The 18,325-nt window shown below is 37.0% G+C and overlaps 1 protein-coding gene across 1 annotated transcript in view; it reads right to left on the reverse strand.

Annotated features, from left to right (window-relative positions):
• The window catches only part of diaph3 (diaphanous-related formin 3), a 427,644-nt gene that overhangs the window by 99,326 nt on the left and 309,993 nt on the right, over positions 1–18,325 (reverse strand). Inside the window, exon 25 of the mRNA XM_052101613.1 lies at positions 10,343–10,478. Within this exon, the coding sequence (XP_051957573.1) occupies positions 10,343–10,478 (136 nt within the window). The remainder of the gene's footprint in view (positions 1–10,342; positions 10,479–18,325) is intronic.

Below are 18,325 nucleotides of genomic sequence, written 5' to 3' on the forward strand. Positions count from 1 at the left end.
CAAGTAATTGCCAACAAAAGCCTTCATCAGTCAACTAACAGGACAATGCATCAATCTGAACTTCTGCCATTAATCCAGGATGGACTTCAAAGACATTAGTCATTAATCTTACAGTTCAGACAAAATCTTTGATTAAACACTGACCCTTAACACTTAAGTTTACTACATTTAAACCATGACATAAATAAGTATTACTGGCATTATATTCATGTTTAGTCAGAGGGGAACTGGCCCCCACAGTGAATCTGGTTTCTCCCAAAGCTATTTTTCTCCATTAATCAACATTTATGCTTACACAGGTGACAGGAACTTCCAGTGTACAACAATGCAATACAGCAACAATACAGATATATATATATATATATATATATATATATATATATAATATATATATGTAGAGAGAGAGAGAGAGAGAGAGAGAGAGAGAGAGAGATATACACACACACAAAAGGGGCTCTAAATACAATTAATATTTAATTAGTTAATTTCTATACACAATTGACAATCATATTTAATCAAACTACACAATGATCACTTTAAGACATTGTTGTTATCACGATATTGTTCGATATCGATATTTATCACGATATACATTTACACATTGCACTTTCTTTTTTTTTTTTATTTCAAAGTTGATGGAATAAAATAAAAAATAAATTCTAAACAGTCAAAATAGTCTCTATAAAACTGCACAGGGGGTCCAGAGAAGCCAAAGCAGTGGAGTCTGTGGGGTCTTTTACCAATTTTACCGTTTATCAATTGAAAATTAATGTTAAAAGATCATCTGTTTGTTCTGAAGCATAGTGACAGCAGTCCAGTATTTGGAATATTTTTACATTAAAATAAAATATTTTTTATATTACTTTAGATTCAGATACCCAAGTATGGGGTATAGAAGCCCTTGTGACTGTGGAATGATGCTCAATGTGGGTTCAGGGGTGTCCTGAGAGACAATTTAGAAAACGTTTTTTAAAAAAAGGCAAAACACATTTGTATATTTTCATTAAAGTGAGAGACTAGTCTAGCAACTAGTCATTTTAGTCTTTCCTTATCCATTCCAGACATCAAATTCATTTTCACAAAATTAGAACAGAAATCGGTTTGTTTATTATTAAAGGCTCGTAACAAGCTGATTAATAAAGATACATATACAAGGGAAAAACGTTACAGTCTAAAAGGTGCTTTGAAACCACGTTAACTCATGCGGAGCTTCACGTCTACACACATGCAGGGAAAAGAGGCGACACGTGCGGAGCGGGACAGGGCAGAATTGATGCATGTTTGGTGCTAGAGAACAATCTTCAAGATTGCAGCGCAGAAAGATCAGAGCTGTTGTCCACATCACTGTTGTTCTGTCGCGCTCTTCACTAGAGACGATGAGGACGCAACCGTTGTCATGAAGTCTTGCGGTGCGGATGGAATCAATCTGGTGTCCGACGTAAATTGTTAGCAAGGCAGATAACTTTAGCAAGTTCATCCAGTCTGACCCTACGTTACCACTGGTGCATTGGGAGCGAAGCTGAGAGAGTTTTCAATTCATTCCTATGAAAGCCGAGCGTCATGCTCGAAAGGTGGATCGTAGGATTGGCAGCGGTAGCTCTCTCATAGCGCTGCGAGCGGATTTCGTCCGCCCCAGTGGAAACGCAGCCTGAGAAAGCTGAAATGCTTGTGTTATAGTGACACGCAGTAAATATCGAAAATTCCTCAAAAGCTTATAGTGGATTTTCTTTATCGTGATATATATATCAATATAGTTTTATCGCCCAGCCCTAATAGATAGCATTTACATTTTCTTTGTTTTTGTTAGCATGATTTCCTGTAGAGCTGCTTTGAAACGATGTGTGTTGTAAAAAGCGCTATACAAATAAAACTGCTGATTTATCCTCAGTATCTTTCCTCAGTCACAAGGACTTCTATGCCCCCATAATTGGGTATCTAACTGTAATAAAATATAAAAATAATTTGAATGTAAAATTATATGCTGTCATTATGCTTCAAAACGAAGCATAGTATGTAGTGTGTGCAGGGTGCTGATTGCAAGTCATGTAGTGTGCACCTGGCACATATTTGATTCAACCAAATTCTGGTCTGTTTTGAAAGCGAACCGAACAGAGGAGAAAACACAAAATTGTAACAATCTTAGCCCCTGTTTCAGAACAAATCAAAGAAACTACAGGTCTGAAAATGCTCTTAGAGTATGTGATGGCATTTACCACAAACAACGCAGGAAAACACAAACCGGCGCTCACACTAATGTGTTGTGGCAGTTAGCAGGTTGAGTGGTAACCTGATCAAAAAACATCAGTCCAGCAAACAGTGATTCTTATCCAAGAAAAAAAAGAAAAGCTCAGGAGCCACGGGGTACAAGGGGGCAATCTGAGGCCCAGTATCTGTGGACGAGAGCAATCACACTGGTTGACTGGACATACAGCAGTATTAGCTGAAGAGACACCTGAGGTGTCCTGAAATAGCCCTGTTTATACACACTCACACCAGCTGAGAGACATCCACACACACACACACACTCACTTACTTAAACACTACACACTTCATGTGTGTTCCATATCACTCTCTCTTTATCTGCACACTCCTCCACCTGTGGGGCTCTGCCACTCAACCCCGAGTGCCAGGAAAATGAGAGAGAGAGAGATTGGCATTACACTACAAGAGCCAGCACACCCTTATAAGAGGATACTGCTGTTGTTTGATTGATGATGATGAAAGGATGAGAAAAAAATGAGTTGGAGAGAAGAGAGGGAGCAGACACAAATAGGGGAGGAAGTACCCACAGCATACATCAGGACTGAGTTCAGTGGGTTCAATATGTGCCCTTCTGAAAGTGCAGAATTATATTATTTCAAATCTAGACTACGTTAACTAAGATTTTAAAGTTAAATCACAGGAGATGTACAGAACATGGGCAATTTTAAACCCTATTCAGGCCCTACATCCCTCCAAAATCTAGGGTTTTGTGATCTATGTTTACTGATATTTTTAACTACGCAATATATCATTCGCAGAGGTGCTGTAGTATCATTCAAAAGTACCTATAGCCAGAACACACCCATCCGAATGTAAAAATTAAGTAAATAACAATTTAGACACAATATGGCCAACTATTAGCATTATTGTACCCCGAGCAAAAAATACATAAAAATGTGTTGCAATCCACAGAAATGTGACTATGTTGTGAACACAATGCAAACAATGAAGGCATTCTATGTAACATTTAACATAATGTAACATTTAAGTAAAAAAATAAATAAAAGCATTAACAAAAATCTAGACATTATCGGTGCTGCTGCATATTCAATCTGCTTTCTAAAGACTAATATTAAAGGGACAGTTCACACAAAAATGAAAGTTCCCTCATCATTTACTCACCCTCATGCCATCCCTGATGTGTGTGACTTCCTTCTGCTGAACACAAAGATTTTAAGATTATCTCAGCTCTGTAGGTCCATATAATACAAGTGAAAGGGGTTAAGAACTATGAAGTTCCAAAAACCACAAAGGCAGCATAAAAGTAATCCATACGACTCCAGTGGTTTAATGCATGTCAACTTAAGTGATATGATAAGTGTGGGTGAGGAACAGATCAATATTTAAGTCCTTTTTTATTTTTACTATTAATCTCCACTTTAACTTCCACATTCTTCTTCTTTAGTTTTTGGGGATTCACATTCTTATTGCATATCGCCACCTACAGGGCAGGGAGGAAAATGTATAATATATATATATAAAAACGTAAGATTGATCTGTTTCTCACCCACACTTATATCATTTCTGAAGACATGGATTAAACCACTGGAGTTGTATGGATAATGTTTATGGTTCTTTTATGTGATTTGTGGAGCTTCAAAGTTTAGGTCACCATTCACTTGCATTGTATGGACCCAGAGAGCTGAAATCTTCTTCTAAAAATCTACATTTGTGTTCAGAAGAAAGAAAGAAAGTCACACACATCTGGGATGGCATGAGGGTGAGTAAATGATGAGAGAAGATTAATTTTTTGGGTGAACTGTTCCTTTAAGACAATCAAGATCAAGCACAATCATTTTTATTTAATATTGAAAGTACAGCCATGGTCTTTTCCTCTATATCACCTACATATTTTAGAAACAGGGTCCCCCACACAGTCATCATCATATTTGGGGGATTTTGTCATCAAAAATACAAAAACCCCTAATCTAGTGTGGCACAAATGACACAGGCATTCACGTAGAGCAGCACTGCTCTGCCCCAACCATAAAATCCTAGAAATTAAAGCCTCACACAGATATCCGAGTGTGGTAATGTCAGTAAATTCGAGTAGCACAGTGTTGACTATAATGTTGTATAATCTGTAGTTTAACAAACTTCTCAAATGAGCTCCAGAAGAAACAAAACTGATATGTCACAGATAAGCTCTTATTACTGTCAGAGAAACACCCGACAGAGCGCGTGCGCGCACACACACACACACACACACACAGATCTCTAAATTAGGACATCAAATACACTTCTATTGTTTTGTAATATAGATAATTGCAATGACTATAGACTACACTAACTCTACTGTCAGACTTCAATCCATCCTGATGTATTAATAAGTTAGATGGCACTGCCAGGATAGCGTGTAGCGCCCCCTGTTGAGCAAAGAATGCCGTAACATGTTACAGTGAAACCCAGTAAAAGACTCATTAAGCTGAAACAGAACCACTTATGTTTTGAATGACTGTGTCATGAGACAAATAATGAAATCCACATTTACTTAAAAGGTTTATTAGAGACCTACTCTGGAGATTTAAACACTGAGATTTGTTTTAAATGAAAGTGAAGGACAGCATTGAGAGAATAAAAATAGAAAAGAAACAGGCAGAAACAAAAGCCAGCAGAATCAGTTCAGCTTCAGTGATCGTCCTTTAAAAAACCTTGACTTCACATGACAGGATAGTACCCATCCCTTCTGAGGATTATCCTTTTATAAACAGATACAGAATTTTACACCGTTAAACAATTTAAACTCTGACCCCATTTGTCTTTGACCTTTCCAAACGCATCCAATGATATCTATTTGCATATTGTATCATCACGCTGGCACGTGTCAACGCAGGTGCGGAAATGAGAACAAGTTGGAAGCGTGACTAATCCGGTGCGTATCGATAAACATCGACTTCAGATGTTACACATGCAATGAACAGTTTACAACAAGCGTGTTTCACGAGACATCCATGCTGACATGAGCCAAAAATACTAACATACATAGCCCAAAGCAAAGTGAACGCACACATACAGCATCACATCACTGAAATCAAATAAAAAAGGCCAAAGTCGTCTGTCTAGTGCATGTTTATGTAGAAATATTATTCAAGTAATTCAACATGCAAATTGGTATTCATGAATAGTAAGTAGGCCACACTAGATCGGTTTGTCCTGCTCTCTCTCAGTTATGAACTGAAGCACCAGTGGGCGGGGCCAAGGATGCAATGACAAAGTAGGCGTTGATGTTTTTTATGCTGTAGAGGTGGTCATGAATTTATGTACCACATATGATGTAGAGAAGTCGCAGAAGTAGAGAACTAGGCATGCTTGCAGCTTGGTTTCAATAAATGCTTTTATTGCACTGGGGATTACGTTTTGAGTTCTGAAATGTATAGTATGTTTTTATAGTAGAAAGACCTCTCATATGTCAAAATAAAGGAAAATTGTAATCCTCGTGACATGAGATCTTTAAAATTTCCGGCCGCTGTGCAAATAAATTGCGTCCAACCACTTAAAAAAAAAAAAAAAATGTAAATAACAGAAAAATTATTAAACTAAAAATCTGGTTAATGCAATGCCTGATTGAGTCGTATGACACATTGCTGAAAAATTAAATTAGGCATATCATGACATTAGCCCCTTTCACACATGCAACTGGGAAATTGATGGGTTGCCTTTACTGGTAAATATACCACAGGTGCTGTCCACATGCCAAATGGACATTTCTAGGTATTTATTATAGAACATCTCATTTAGGGAAATTGCCAGAGCAAAGTATTCACACATGACCTCAAGCATGACAACTGCAGTGCATTTTCTGGAAAACACTATGTTTGAAAGGGGCTATATACAATTTTATACATTAGATATTTTATTTGTAAAGAAATTCTATTTCCAGTAATTTAGCAGTTTAAATCTAAATAAATAAATTTAGAAAATAAATCCGTTTTCATTTTTTTTTTATTCATGTAAATGCACAACATTGCCACTACATGTAAAATAAATAAATAAAATATAGCTGCAAGCAGCAATTAACGGAGTTCAAGCTATTAAGTTCCTTTAAGTACATATGCAACCAATGTTAAGTATAAATTAGACAGTCCATTAGCACCTAAAACAATGAAGTGCATTAATTTTTCAGAACCATCATGTTAGGCATCACAGATATACAGGTCCTTCTCAAAAAGTTAGCATATTGTGATAAAGGTCATTATTTTCCATAATGTAATGATAAAAATTAAACTTTCATATATTTTAGATTCATTGCACACCAACTGAAATATTTCAGGTCTTTTATTGTTTTAATACTGATAATTTTGGCATACAGCTCATGAAAACCCAAAATTCCTATCTCAAAAAATTAGCATATTTCATCCGACCAATAAAAGAAGTGTTTTTAATACCAAAAAAAAGTCAACCTTCAAATAATTATGTTCAGTTATGCACTCAATACTTGGTCGGGAATCCTTTTGCAGAAATGACTGCTTCAGTGCTGGCGTGGCATGGAGGCAATCAGCCTGTGGCACTGCTGAGGTGTTATGGAGGCCCAGGATGCTTCGATAGCGGCCTTAAGCTCATCCAGAGTGTTGGGTCTTGCGTCTCTCAACTTTCTCTTCACAATATCCCACAGATTCTCTATGGGGTTCAGGTCAGGAGAGTTGGCAGGCCAATTGAGCACAGTAATGCCATGGTCAGTAAACCATTTACCAGTGGTTTTGGCACTGTGAGCAGGTGCCAGGTGCGTGCTGAAAAATGAAATCTTCATCTCCATAAAGCTTTTCAGCAGATGGAAGCATGAAGTGCTCCAAAATCTCCTGATAGCTAGCTGCATTGACCCTGCCCTTGATAAAACACAGTGGACCAACACCAGCATCTGACATGGCACCCCAGACAATCACTGACTGTGGGTACTTGACACTGGACTTCAGGCATTTTGGCATTTCCTTCTCCCCAGTCTTCCTCCAGACTCTGGCACCTTGATTTCCAAATGACATGCAAAATTTGCTTTCATCCGAAAAAAGTACTTTGGACCACTGAGCAACAGGCCAGTGCTGCTTCTCTGTAGCCCAGGTCAGGCGCTTCTGCCGCTGTTTCTGGTTCAAAAGTGGCTTGACCTGGGGAATGCGGGGATGTTTCTACTCCAGACTCAGTCCACTGCTTCCACAGGTCCCCCAAGGTCTGGAATCGGTCCTTCTCCACAATCTTCCTCAGGGTCCAGTCACCTCTTCTCGTTGTGCAGCATTTTTTGCCACACTTTTTCCTTCCCACAGACTTCCCACTGAGGTGCCTTGATACAGCACTCTGGGAACAGCCTATTTATTCAGAAATTTCTTTCTGTGTCTTACTCTCTTGCTTGAGGGTGTCAATGATGGCCTTCTGGACAGCAGTCAGGTCGGCAGTCTTACCCATGATTGCGGTTTTGAGTAATGAAACAGGCTGGGAGTTTTTAAAAGCCTCAGGAATCTTTTGCAGGTGTTTAGAGTTAATTAGTTGATTCAGATGATTAGGTTAATAGCTTTTTTAGAGACCCTTTTCATGATATGCTAATTTTTTGAGATAGGAATTTTGGGTTTTCATGAGCTGTATGCCAAAATCATCAGTATTAAAACAATAAAAGACCTGAAATATTTCAGTTGGTGTGCAATGAATCTAAAATATATGAAAGTTTAATTTTTATCATTACATTATGGAAAATAATGACCTTTATCACAATATGCAAATTTTTTGAGAAGGACCTGTATGTTTTACATTCATGACTGTTATAGCGCTACCAAGAAGCTGAGATGAGCACTTTTTTTCATGTGTCCTCAGATTGACCTCCTATATAAAAGTCCAAGAACTGGTGATAATATCTCATTTCGTTTAAGAGTTATAACCATTAAAGTACATGTGGCCACGCCCACTTTTAAGGTTTGGCATACCGCTGCGACGATTCATCGAAAATTAAAACTGTTTTTGCTAATAATTGATATTGGGACTCCAGAGAATCTCTCTTCACTAGTTTGGTTCCGAACGGGAGAAGTTTGAAAAACTCTTCGTTTATTTTTTAAATAATCTTAAATATTTAACAAACGATTTGATTCACACCAATGCTTCCTGAGGCAAAGTTGTTCAAAAGGAGGAAATCTGTCATATGCTATGAATAACGTGTCAGAGTGAAACTCAACGGTAAATACAATGATTTATACGCATGAAAAACACGATGGCGCCTCCCGGTTTGCACAGACCTCTTGGGCTATCATGTTTCATTCTGATCTGTCTTTTGTAACCCTATCTAATAGCTGCAAAAAGTTAATTGGTCGATGGCGGACATGTTTATCTAGATACGAGACTGTCCACATAGTCTTTGATGGCACCTTGAACAAAAACACTGCATGCAAATACTTAAGTTGATCTGACCAAGCGGTCCATAGTCAGAGACATTTTTAAAATTTTAATTATTATAGTGCCACCAAGAGGTAGAGATGAACAATTTGTGTGTGTCCTCAGAATGATCACATTCATATGTGCCCCAAATTTGGTGAAAATGTCTCATTCCGTTCAAGACTTATGACCATTCAAGTAAAAGTGGCCACGCCCACTATATACATTTTGGCTTACCATTTGACGATGAATAAAAATGTCAGAATTCCTTTGATAAATGTTCATATCTTTCTGCACTGGTTTAGTTCCGATCGGGCGAACGGCCTAGGACAAGTTCATTTTAATTTATTTTCCAAACAATTCAAAACAGCGGGAAAATGAAAGGGCAGAGCAAACATTTTATGGTTTTCCAAAAGATTCGCCGCGACGCAACAGGAAAAATATGTTTGTTTCGAGGCCATATGGTTCAAGAGTTATTGCATAAAATGTTATTTCTGTATATTTTGTTGTTCACTGTAGTGCCCCGCTATGGCCGATTGGGGCGAGTCCATTCGTATGGCTAGCCAGCCGATGTACTTCCATTCCCCAAACCCCTTCAGGCTTAAAACCCTTATAAATAAATGTAATTTAGGGAATGACAGTGAATTTGTCCTAATCCATCTCTCTCTATTTGTTTTTCCTCCTGTGGAAAGTCGTAGACAATGTTATAGTAGATTATGTCTTTTGCTGTTGGAGCAAATGGGAACACATAGTATTTGCAATGATCTCCCATTTACAGAGTTTTACCCTGCTATAGTTTATTTTTTCATTCTAAGCCCAGAAATGTGAAAATAAATATTTAATAGCAAAATGAATTAATGTCTCCTTTTCATGAAGCCCCACCCCATCATGAAGCCCCTCTCCATATTTAGACTGACCGCCCTGATCGCCCACCCCCAACTATCCCCTATAACACACATCATACCATAAAACAACACTGGAGTTAACCATCTATGAGATAATGTGACTACTGATCACTCCACACTTCATAATGTCATTTATAAGTATGTGTTTGTGTGTGTGTGATAAATGCATAAAGCCAGCTCTGCAGGGCTGCTATGCTGCTGTATTGACCCAGCGTGAGACTTGATACGAACACAAAACTCATCCCAGTCAACACTGGAGCACGCTGTGTGTGTGTGTACACACCCTCACACACATTCTTCAAACAGCAGGAGACAAACACCAGTAGCAGCATATATTCTTATGAACTCAACTCACCCTGCTCTTCATTTCATGTGTGTATCTCTCGTGAGAGCACAGAACCTGTTTGTAATCCAATCACATCTCCAATATCATTTTGCATTATATTACTTCATTATGATGTTGACGCTCGCTCAAATAGATGCTTTCTGATGTGTATAAAGGCTTGTGTATACATTAGAGGAAGTCAGTATGCGGTAGCACACATAGATTGTCCTGATTCAGAATTACTTGACACAGCCAAAGTAACGGATTCAGCATAATAAAACAAAAACAAAAGATACCGTTAAATTTCTGTCGCATGTGTGGTACTTTAACGGTGATGGGCTGTTCACATGGTAACAGCTTGAAAACCGAAAACAAACACCCTTGCGTCTCTCTTCGGTCTGTTGAAAACAAGCTCCTGAGAACGTGTGCTGGGACTCTTATTTGATTTGGGCATACACTCGTGAAAACATTAAATGAGTTAGCATGGTGATGAAAAACATCTTACCTGTGTTGACCTCCAGCAGTCTTTTCTTCTTCATCTGCCGCTCCTGTTTCTCTCGCTCGGCCTTCTCTTTGGCTGCCCTTGCCTTCCTCTGCTTCTCCTCCGCCTCTCTTCTCCTTCCATTCTCCTTCAGTGCTTGCTGGAGAGAAAAGATATATAACAGATGATTGAGGAAGCATGGAACTCTTAAGAAACATGTGGGTATATATATATATATATATAACACACACACACACACACACACACACACACACACACACACACACACACACACACACACACACACAGTGTATTAGAGTTGTCAGAATTAACGTGTTAATGCATGCATTCCATTTAGAAGGTTAAACGCATATTTTTTCGTAATCATGTTTAACAAATTTACCGTTACTATGGCATAAACACTTCTGTGAAGGGCGGGAACTTTGTAATGTGCCATCCTGGAGTCATTACACTGACGCACCGACAGCGCCAAAGCTCGTCTACCAACCGGAGTCTATAAGCTTAGCATAAAATAGCATAATACGCCGGTCCCATTGACATTCTATGAGTGGTACTGTGGTAATACTCTCCTATGATAGATAACCTCCGCAGCTCTCAGTAAATAAAATAATCTCGGACAGCACTTCCCTGTTAGTGATAAAATGATGGATAAAGGAGCATTTAGCACTGTATGATGTTCAAAACAACCCCTGATGGGACTTGTAAGGTGAATTTTAATTACCACATAAGCAAGTCATCACCATCACCAAAATGCAGAATGAGACGTTTTTGTCTGGAAGCACTTTTCACGGGGAGTTGAAAGCTTGATGCTGGCGGTCTGACGTGAATCATGAACGAAGCTTCACGATTGCTGTAACAAAGTGGAGATTTAATGACCATTGCAATGAATATGCGGCATGTGTGGGGACTAGTTCTATTAATCAAACTCCCACGTAAGAATTTGGGAAATGTTTAATGTTACTTGAATTGGTGCTATTTTAGTGCATATCTTGTGGAAGGCTTTGTTTGGAAAATTTTAATAAAGCAATATATTGTTACATATTGTTTTGTTTTCTTTCCTAAGATGGAAATAAATGCATTTTGACAAGAATGTAAATATATATATATATATATATATATATATAGTATATATATGTATATATATATACATATATATGTCAATTCAGCACTTTCAAAATCTGCGATTAATCACGATTAACTATATAAAAATAAATATTCATAATAAATGTATCGACTGACAGCATTAACATATATTATATATACACACCAATCATCCACAACATTAAAACCACCTGCATAATAGTGTGTAGGTTTCCCTCGTGCCACAGAGAGAGAGAGAGAGAGAGACACGATTTACAATATAAAAATAATCAAGCAAACGGCTCTTTAACAAATATGAGCAGTAATTAGTTTACTTGTCATAAAAATCTGTTACTCAGTTTGCAAAGCGTTATAAAACTGCTGCAAACACAGCATCATGAACCACCTGCATGTTCAGATAATGTGCAACAATGCGTCTTCACTTAAAAGCATGCAGCACATACAGACTATATTTTTATTTAATTATATCACATACTTTTGCAGTATAATAATTTAATAGGCGATATCTCGACTCTTGTCTTTCCATCCTCAAATTTAAGACCTCGTTATATTATATTTAAGACTTCTGATAGTCTTGCGCCATAAATGTTTAAAATTTTATTTTAGACATTTTAAGACCGTTTAAGGACCCGTGGGAACCCTATAAAAGCTTTCTTCATTTTTCTGCATTTCAAGTGAGTGAACAATACATCATCAAATATATGCATGCAACATCAAAAAGTTCTGCGAAGTAGGAATCAAGTTATCAAACAGAGTTCTACAATTTTGCGACTTATGCATTCACATATCACAGTCTTCAGGCATAGGCAGTTATGAAATGATTTATTTTCTCCCTTGGGTTTTGAACATCCAGGGGAAAGTAGCCAGATATAAATATGTTTCTAATCAAATTCTGACATTACCGTAAAGAAGTCAGTGGTAGAAAGAGAACTTCTGGTTAAGATGCAAAGCAATAGTGTAAATGTATTCCAATGATGGAAAATGTAAAGACAACCAAAGATGCAGACAGAGGAAGGATCTGTAAAACACACTCATAACAAACCAAATAACTTGAATGAGTTAAGTGCAACAAAATGAAAGGTGGCAGAATCAAAGGTGTAGAGGAGAAAATAGTGCAAAGTGGAGTAAAACTGTAGCAGAAAGAGAGAAAGAGACCTCTCATTAACTAAGCCATTTTGTCCCAGGTTTTGACAACGCTCTGAGCACTTCAGACATTTTCAAGAAAATCTGGGGGGCAAGGGCATAGTACAATGTTCCCTCCTTCCTAGCTTTCTTTTAGTTTTGTACCATTAGTGCTCAAAGAGGGTTGTTAGAAATCTCTAACTCCTCTTTTGGTTTGATGAGGGCTACTTTTCCAGATGTAAGAACACTCGGGCAATCAGAACAAGCTATCAGAAAGAAACATCATTAGAGCAGTCACCTTGTCCTAACACTTCATATGCCTCTTGCTTTCTCTCTCTCTCTCTCTCTCTCTCTCTCTCTCTCTCTCTCTCTCTCTCTCGAGCCTTAAAATGCTCTCCCATATAACAAATGTATTTCTAAGTGTGCAGAACAGAGCCAGTGGCACACCTCACATAAAGGTAAGGAGTAACAGAAAAAAGACGAACAGCATTAATTAGAAAAGACAGAGAGGAAGAGAGGGAGACCAAGTTAAATACAAATAGAGAGTTAGAGATGATATCGCTGAAGAAAATGTTGTGGGTATGGTTACTATAGTTACAGGCCACAAAATGCATTATTTACAAAATTGTGCCCATGACAATATAATTGTTTGGCTGTTTTTCCTTTGCCAATTTGCGACGAACACATTTTTGATCCTCGATCATAACACAAAAAAAAATATTAATTTGAGTAAACATTGTTTCAAACAGTCAGTTAAAAAATACAAATCTAGAAACAAATGGCAAGCAATGAAATGCATATAAACAATAGAACAAACATGAAAAGAAACCAGTGCTTCAAGTTTTTGACAGCAGTATCAAGTATTCAAGTCAACATTCTGAAATGGAATGAAAAGTCATGAAATGTAACAAAACTACTTAAATCACTAGTCTTCACTGTGTGATTACAATACATTCATGCACACATTTAAAGCTACTGAAGTTATCCAGCCAAGAGCAGAGAGTGTTTTCTTGTTATCGTGGTTTGATTAATATTAACAACATATCGATTGGTCGATCAGGCAGCATTTACACATCAAGTCGGGCATCTTAATACAATCTGCCTTTTTTGTCCTGCTGTTTATGTAAACTTTAGATGTACGCTGGGGGCCCAATTCATTAAACACAAGCAGAAAATATAAACCCATTCAACTTTAATATTGTTATAGATTGTAAAGGAATACTAATGATGACAATAATAATAATAAATTGTAATTAATATTATTATTATTAATATTGACTATTAATTTTAAATACAACAGTAATATATTTAAATCGTGTATCTTTAACTTTTAAACCCTCAGGCTTTTATTTTGACATTCTCTCCAGGACGTCCTGTATGTGTCTGTTTGTAAGCTAGTTCATAATAGTTTAAGGCGCTTCTTATTCAAATTCTGGTCAAATGCTCCTCCGGTGCCGTTCTAAATTAATATTATAAGTGAACCGAACTATTGAGCATCTCCATCTGAGATGTGGTTCATGAGAAGTGCTCAAATATTGTGCACCGCGTGAAGGCTCAAAATAGCCGCGAGTGCATCACTAGCACCATTCACTGACACACTGGCGCTGCACATACTATAAATTTACTTATTAAACATCCTTTTATGATTCACAGAGTTATCGCACGTCTTCAAGTGGCTTTGAATAAAATGCACGAGTCATATGTACTACTTTAATGGTGTTTTTATGGTTCTTTTATGTCATTTTTGGAGCTTGACAATAACAAAAATGACTAACACACAGTATCTGATTTGGATCGAGCTCATCGGACCGATAACTGATCCGTCCAAAAGCTTCAGTATCAGAGTCGATACAGTTATAGGATTGGTGCATCCCTATTCAAAATGATAGTTGGTACAACAAACAAATTTACACCTGCTCCCGACCATGTGCAAATAGTGCGTAAGACATCAGCGCAAACTAAAATTTAGTTAGTACTGAGGAAAAAAATAAATACAAATGCCATCTAACGTGGACAGTTGTTTTTTATTTTTTTATTTTTTTTTATTTTTTATATGAGTTCTACAATTTAGGTTTCATAATTTATTATAAGCATTGGGAAATCATGTTCAGTTAATCATGTATGGTTAATGCAAATGCTGTTAAAACCAAAACCCATTTTAACGAAATCAAGAAGTGGTTGTTTTGCGATCAACATAATGAGCACCCCTGGTATAGAGTAAAAGATACATTTTGTGATTTCAAGAATCAATATCTAAATTTTGGATTGAGATTAATCTGATATATATATATATATATATATATATATATATTTATTCCAGCCCTATTTTGTTTTTAGATTGTGATAAAAAAAAAAGAAAAAGAAAAAAGGTTAATAGCAAACTGGCAAGTAACTGTTTTATTAATAATCCATTTATTAATATATTTCATAATTAGCCCCAGGTCTGACTCAATTAATAGCAGCTCATCGGGTTATTTCACGCTCATACACAAGCTTGACATTAAGGCTTAACTAAAAATGGTTGTTTTGGTGTAAAATATTTTAAACAAAAAATCCCCATTTCATGATTCAGGTTTGTTTTGTATTCATAGTGGAACTGCCTTGTATATATATTCTTTTCTTTTTTTGATGATGATGATGAAGATGAACACACACAATGTGGGTTTCAGTACCAGTTCAGTGTATATTTTACATACAGGAGCTTGTATCGAGTCGACTTGCTCCGCGTTTGAACATTAACTCCGTTAGAAAAACTGGCGGGCAGTTTGGTCAGCTTGGCATCTGATGAATGTTATAAGTGAAATACCATGGTAAGACATTTGAATATGGGAACTTAGATAAGCAGTTTGGTCCATAGTTCACATGGTGAAAACTATGAAACGGTGGTTAGGACGAACTGAAAGGAAGATTTTGAATTGTTTCATGCATTTTATTTGACTTTGAAAATGGCATAAACCTATATTGATCACAGAGTTTAACGAGCAAACATTTATTGATGTTACATGTTATGGGGCAGGAACATGTCTCCATCTTCTGACCAGTAGCCAAGGCAGAGATTGACTTTTATATAATGTTTAAATGCTATAATGTTTCTGTACCTAATGAGGTAAACCCTCTATAATAAACTGTGAACTGAGATTGCGGCCTTTGTGCCTTGCATTCAAATAAATCAAGCAGTCAATATATATGTTAAGAAATATACACTTTTCATAATGTGTGCTTGGGAGTATATATTTACCCCGTCAGTGTAAAATTAATCACTGAATTTTACTCACTTGGTGTAAAATGATTAACACTATTGCAGTGTACATATTCAAAACTTTTGAAAGGGTTACTTGAACACCAAGTAAGTGGGACACATATAGACACCAGAAACGTGTGAAACGTAACACCTGTGGAGTTAAACGCACTCTGGTCTATTTGCCATGCAACTGGATTAAGTAAAAATATTTGGAAAGTACACAATTAAATTAAGTTGAGACCCAATACTACACAAATGTGTTGGATTAACTCAATTTAATTAAGTGAATTGAGAAAGCAGTACAAATCATGTTGATCATTTGATGTTAATCATTTGTTAAAATGTGTAGTTGATATGACATGTGACAGCTTGTATTATTACACATGCTTAAAATGAAAGAAAATTACAATTGTACATTATACAATTAATTTGTCACCCTACATTTTTTAGAGGCTTAAATGTGATTAAAATAGTTGTAAATGGAATATAAAACACTTTCACACGTGTGTATGTGTGTGTGTGTGTGTGTGTGTGTGTGTTAATATAGTTGCACCCCTTCCCGGTTTAATGTGAGATATACAGAGATATTTTTAATGACTTTGTGTTATCTCTTGGAGTTTCATGAGCACAGAGGAACATCAGTACGTCCACAGCATGAGGGTTAAGATCTTGTGCATTCATGAATGAAATACTCTTGTTTTAAATTCTTTCAGTTGTTATGAAATCCCTGAACACTTTAAAATACTCATGATAGCTATCGACTAACAACTCTATATCCTGTAAATCCACTTTGCTAGATAATTACACTTTGGCATCACCACCATAGATATCTATATACAGGGTATTTCCCCGAATACAGAATTACTAGGCGGCCGCCTCCAGCTGTCTACAAAACTCTGCTGGGTGTCTTCATGGAAAACACTAACAAGCGTTGCACTCTGTGGATTGTCATTTGTAACTGCAAATCTCGGCAATAATAATAAAATAATTCTGTTGTCGAATAGTCGCTTGTCATTTAACGTAACTTGAGATCATATAAAACTATAATGATGACACGCGAGACGAGAGGAGCGCTGCAGCTCGAGTGTCTGATAAAAACACAGATCACAGCTTGGCGATATGTCTTTGTTTCATCCTTAAACTTCAAATAATATGAGAGCGTGGCATGTAACAAAGCACAAACTCTCATTCTCAAAAACACTGCATGCAAATTCTTAAGTTGATTTGATCAAGCGTTCCATAGTTAGAGCCATTTAAAACATTTTTAATTATTATAGTGCCACCAAGAGATAGAGATGAACAATTTGTGTGTGTCCTCAGAATGATCACATACATATGTGCCCTCTACGTGGACACAGCCGCTTCAACCAGTCGCGGAAGAGACACAATCTGAGCGGGAGTCGAGACCGGGAGAGATTTAAAGTTCCGGCGGCTGATGCGCACTCGAACACAGAGACGCTCGTCTCTCACCCCCGCTGTCTGCAGCTCGCATCATTGATGAGATAATCATGATAATATCAATCTTATGTGTTAAATAACATTAAATGTGTGTGTATATATATATATATATATATATATATATATATATATATATATATATATTTATTGGTTTTGGATGGACTAGATTGACAAATGCTTATCAATAATACTCTTATGGCTAAAATGTTTACAGCGTTCAGTGACTAAAATATCAATGACTAAATCAGTATGGTACCACCGCCGCCTCATTTTGAGCCAGGAAAAACCCTGTATATAGAACTGCCATAATGGAAGTTCAGAGACAAAATTTTCAAGATGGCTGCACACTAGTTTCTCTGGTGCATAAGATGAATACCCCATGAAAAGTGTAGCACTGTACTTGCCAGGCCAGTTTTTACTCCCATTTGGTGCTTGGCAAGTGTTCATTTTAGATCCTGTGTATGCACCTTAATTGCATACATGCTGTTGAGCTGAATACAGGCTTAAACAGGAATATCACAATGCTTTTTTTTGTTGTTGTTGTGCATACTAAACCTCAACGTGCATTCTGCAGCACCATAAGATGGAGTTAACATCAAAACGGAGAACTAACTGCAGTGCAGGATAAATATACTTTGAGATTAAAGTGGACAAAGTAGGTTTTATAAAGTTGTGTAGCACTGATGAGCACAGAATTTGTTAAAGTATTTTACAGGGACACTAGCTGACTCTAAAATATTTATACACTTTTAATACACAAACTCGTAATCTCAATCTACTTTTACACCTTACTGATACATCTAACACTCATCCGTTGTATCAAAAACTCTCTTGGAGAGGATTGTGGGATTGGCAAAAAAGCCCCACCGTGAATAGCTGAGAGAGACATTTCTGTATTTATGCTGCACAGCTCAGATCTCCAACAGATACATAGTTCCTGAAGCAGGAAATATAGATATTGACGGTGGGCCAGGACAGAGTATAAGTCACGTGATAATGAGGCTTATTCCCTTTTGAGTGTGGCGGATTACGGCCACAGTCTGCGATTACAATAAATCCGGACT

Source organism: Xyrauchen texanus, chromosome 32 (assembly GCF_025860055.1).
Source record: "Xyrauchen texanus isolate HMW12.3.18 chromosome 32, RBS_HiC_50CHRs, whole genome shotgun sequence".
NCBI classification, from domain to species: domain Eukaryota; kingdom Metazoa; phylum Chordata; class Actinopteri; order Cypriniformes; family Catostomidae; genus Xyrauchen; species Xyrauchen texanus.